The sequence below is a fragment of the Chelonoidis abingdonii genome, chromosome 1 (assembly GCF_003597395.2).
Source record: "Chelonoidis abingdonii isolate Lonesome George chromosome 1, CheloAbing_2.0, whole genome shotgun sequence".
Lineage (NCBI taxonomy): Eukaryota > Metazoa > Chordata > Testudines > Testudinidae > Chelonoidis > Chelonoidis abingdonii.
The window spans coordinates 129,915,147-129,919,479 of NC_133769.1; the positions used below are offsets into that span (position 1 = coordinate 129,915,147).

Genomic DNA, 4,333 nt, shown 5'->3' on the forward strand with positions numbered 1-4,333 from the left:
GAGTTCCGGAATCGACATGGCAAGCCACGGACATCGATCCCGCGCGGTGAGGATGGGTGAGTAAATCGATTTTAGATATTCGACTTCAGCTACGTTATTCACGTAGCTGAAATTGCGTATCTAAAATCGATTTTACCCCTTAGTGTAGACCAGCCCTGAGAGAAGGCAAGTTCTCTTTCCAAACACTGCTCTGCCAAGTCTTGCTCTCTGGTAGCTAGGATGTGCCTCGTTAGAGATAAATTATTTCAGAACAGGAGGTTTTATTATTGCAATTAAGCATCTTGTTGGGGGAACAAGCATAAATATTTTAGGAAAAGTTCTACTTTTAACAATGGCATTTTACTACTGGACCAGGAACCTCGACTCATGCACTGGGGTGTGGTCAGTAGCATACAATGAAATACATTCAGAATTACAGCCTTTTAGAGCAGTGATGGGCAATCTGCAGCCCATCAGGGTAAGCTGATTGTGGACCGAGAGGCATTTTGCTGACACTGATATTGTCCATTGGCTGGGAACAGCGAACCGCAGCCACTGGGAGCTGCGGGGGGGCCATGCCTGCGGACGGTCAATGTCAGCAAAATGTCTCACGGCCCACAATCAGCTTACCCTGATGAGCCGCAGGTTGCCCACCACTGCTTTAGAGAGTACATTTTACAGCCAGGAGTTAGTACCCTACTAGGTTTATCCGGAGGGACGGCAACACCTGAGAGCAGCGTATCTATCAGGCATATTCTGAGGGAGAAAATACTCTTGTCATTGAACTGTAATAAAATGAGAGCAATTAAAAACCTTCCTGGGAGAGTGTTTTACACCATCCAGGATGCTCAGCTGCTATCTCCCCATCCCAGCCTAGACTCATCTTTTAAGAAAGTTTAATTAGCATGGAGGGGTTGTTTGTGGTTTTAGAGGGGAGTGGTACATTTGGTCATTATGCCTTTATCATTTACCCATCTTCTTTCTCTGCCTTTGTGGTCTAGAAGCAACGGTATCTGAAGTTCTATAGTTTATAACTGCCTCCAGTCTATTCCTGCAGGTCACCCTCCAACACCCACAGTTAGAAATATTTAAGCAGGTGCACTGGAGAAAGGGGGTGGAAATGAGAGGTCAGACAGCTGTTGGAAAAGGGTAATGATGCATGCTAATGACCGTTAACACTTTTCCACACAGACCCATCTCTTAACAAGCCACGTAAGTGTGCAAAGGTCTCAGCCACAGCTGATAGCTCATGGTATCATTTTTAAAAATCAGACCGTGGCAAGGAAAAAGAAACCCAAGAAATAAGCAATATAAATGAACAACTTACTTTAAATTATTCCATATACAGAGATTTCATTTTAGCATAAATACTACCCCATGTACCTAATGCATACAAGTAGAATATCACAAGATAATTGCCTTTCCTCCCCTGCCCCGCCCTTCTAAGTAATCAGTATACAGGTATTAAATATTATCTCTGGAATACATCTGAAATTAACGACACAGATACAGACATCCTTAATGTGCTTGCTTTCAGAATCATAAAGCACTCTGATACAGCAAATATGAGCCAGGGTATAAATGCCATCAGAACTTCTTTCCTCCATATCTAGGCCTCTGTACTCAGGCTAAAATGAAGACCCCATTTATGTTCAAGCAGGCCTTCACGAAAAGACAAGGGAGGATGCTGTACATCGAGAGACCATAAGCCAGATTTTCAGTTGATGTAAATGAGCATAGTTCCACTGACAATTTATCACAGCTGAGAATCTAACCCATAAACAAGTGCTGCTTAAACTGATCCATACTGAGAACCTCAATGAAATGAGTGTTTGGAACCAGGAAGAACTCCATGAGAGACAACCATAACACAGATATATTAAACTGGATTTTTCCCAGGTTAAGAAGTTGTGAGAAAGTCATGCAACTGCTGACAATTGATGGTATTTAAAAGCCCACTTTTGTCTAACATTTATGTCTGTCAAAACCCTTTCAATAGGAAAATACTTTTAAGAAATAAACAAATTACTTTACTTTAAAACTATCTGGCAGGAAACTAGAGAATTTATTTAGAAATAAAGTTGACTGTACATTCTTAGATTTAAAGGGCAACTCATTCACTTACAGAATGATTTAAAGCATTTGTGTCTCCTCTTCTACGGGGCCTTTACTTACTACTCTGAATTACACTTAAATCAGCAGGGATGCAAACCCTTATCAATGTGTAGTATATTTAATATCAGTCTTTTATAACAACCACTCCCATCAGAATGGGAAATAGAGCATTAAACTAATAATATCCTCACAGTGCTAGTGCTATATTCTACTTATAGTTGAACAAGAACTTCGGTTTAAACTTTTTAACTGATTTTTAACAACGAACAGAAGTGTAGTGCTTCAGACATACACACAACCATGTGCATTGAAATCCAATGTAAGCCAATTTCTTAAGACTCTGCCTTAGCAGCATGGCTGGCCAACCAGCACTCCCTCCCAAGCCTCCCTCCACCAGTTATTTGGCTGTATAATCACTGCATTATAAAAATCAATTAATTTTGCACTTTCTAGAGCTACACAGCCCAGCGTACAAGCACTGAACCTTACAAAGCATGTGAAAACTGAAAGTGAGGACATTAGATCCTAGCTGAAAAGCAACTAGCCAGCCCCAAATACTAGGCCTCTGCCAGTGCCCTTTTAAAGCATAGTATGTGGGTGTGGTAAGGGCTTTTCTTCAGGCAGATTCAGTTTGTCAGTTTGTAAGGAATTAAAAAAAAAAAATTGTCCTTCTCAACATTTAAGGTCACTAGCTCTTTCAAAACAGAATGTCTATTGTTATCACACACCCATACTTTTTATTGAAGGGTGGTGAGGGCAGTTGCTTCGCTTTGTAACGCACCCTCCCTATTCTATTTACTGGATAATGGAAGCTTTGAAATACAGTCAGACCCAAACAAAAAGTAAGTGGCACTATGTCATTTAACACCAGGTTCATATATACCCGCAACGTGTTTAAGAAAGGAAACGGGGGGAGGCAAGTTTAGATGCCATAGGCTGGTGACCATCCAGAAAACAGGAATCTGAAATGTTTTTCCACTGACAGTCAAACACGATGAGTCACAAACTCCACCGCACAAGCCTTGGAGCAGCTGATGAGGCCTAGGCTCTAACAAGGCTTTAAGGTTTTTCCCCCTCTTGGCATGGCTAACAGACCATCGCCAAACCCCTTGTAATCCGTCTTTGGCTTTTACAGACAGCGAACCAACTGCACCCGCTAATCCCGCAGACAGCAGTTTCCACTCCCCAATTTATTCTGTTTGCGCTGATGGTCACTAGACCTTGGGAGCGGCCCCCCTCCCTCTAGGTAGGGCAACTTGGTGCCACACGCGCGCCCGGAGGGAGGGGGGCACCTGCACGCAACAGAAGGCTGCACCGTGCAGCTCTGCAAAAGGGAGCGCCAGGGTGGGGCCCTGTTCCCGGGGGAGAAGGGGGAGCACTGACAGCCTCAGCAAAAGGCCCTGCCGCCTTGCCGCACCCCACCGCGGAAGAGGAGCCGGAGCCCTGCCCCATCCGAAAGGCTCCAGGGCTCCAGTGCCACCCCCGCAGAGCGCCGGGAACTGGCCCCCCACCTCCCTGGGCTGGAGCAGGCAGCTCCTTACCGTGCTGAGCTGCGCCCCCATGTCTGCGCTGGGCTCCCTCCCTGCTGCGCTGAGATGATCCCAGAGGCCAGCCCGGCCCTGAGCGCTACAATGTGACGAGTTCGCTGCGTCTCCAGCGCGCTCCGCCCCGCCCCCGGGCCTGCCTCTCCATTGCCGCAGCCCCCTGCCCATCACGCTGGGTGACAGCTCCCCGGGTTCCCGCGCGCGCCAGCCTGGCTGGGACCCGCTCGCCGCCTGGCTGCGGGAGACGCGGCCTGGTTCCCAGTTGCATCGGGGGGCAGGCTCTGGGGTGTGGCTGTGCCCTGGGGAGACGCGGGGAGGGATGCACGGGACTGATAACGCGCAAGGTCCGGCCCGCGGGGCGGCCTCGCAGGGGGGAGGAAACGTTTAATGCCCCTTCCTTGGAGTTGGGAGCTGCGGTCACAGCGCGTTGGCTGTGCCTGGTTCTCCAGACAGAAAATGCTATAGGCGGGTGCTCTCATGGTTAGGGCAGGTAGTGTATCGGGGCCTGCCGCCCCATCCACCAGAGTTTGTTGTTTGGCCTTGGGCAACTCACTTCATGTTTGTATGTCTCGCTGCTCCCATATAAAACATACAGAACATCTTACATGCACAACCTATCCTCTCCCCCACAGCCCCCACTGATTGCTATGAGGGCAAGTGAATGTCTGGTGCTTTGAGATCAATACAATGCATGC

At 47.3% G+C, this 4,333-nt stretch overlaps 1 protein-coding gene across 1 annotated transcript in view; it reads right to left on the reverse strand.

Moving 5' to 3' along the window:
- Nucleotides 1-3,951, reverse strand: part of CYB5R3 (cytochrome b5 reductase 3) — a 35,844-nt gene extending 31,893 nt beyond the window's left edge. The window contains exon 1 of the mRNA XM_032775933.2: nucleotides 3,636-3,951. Within this exon, the coding sequence (XP_032631824.2) occupies nucleotides 3,636-3,806 (171 nt within the window). The 5' untranslated portion in view covers nucleotides 3,807-3,951. The remainder of the gene's footprint in view (nucleotides 1-3,635) is intronic.
- Between the last annotated feature and the right edge of the window lie 382 nt (nucleotides 3,952-4,333).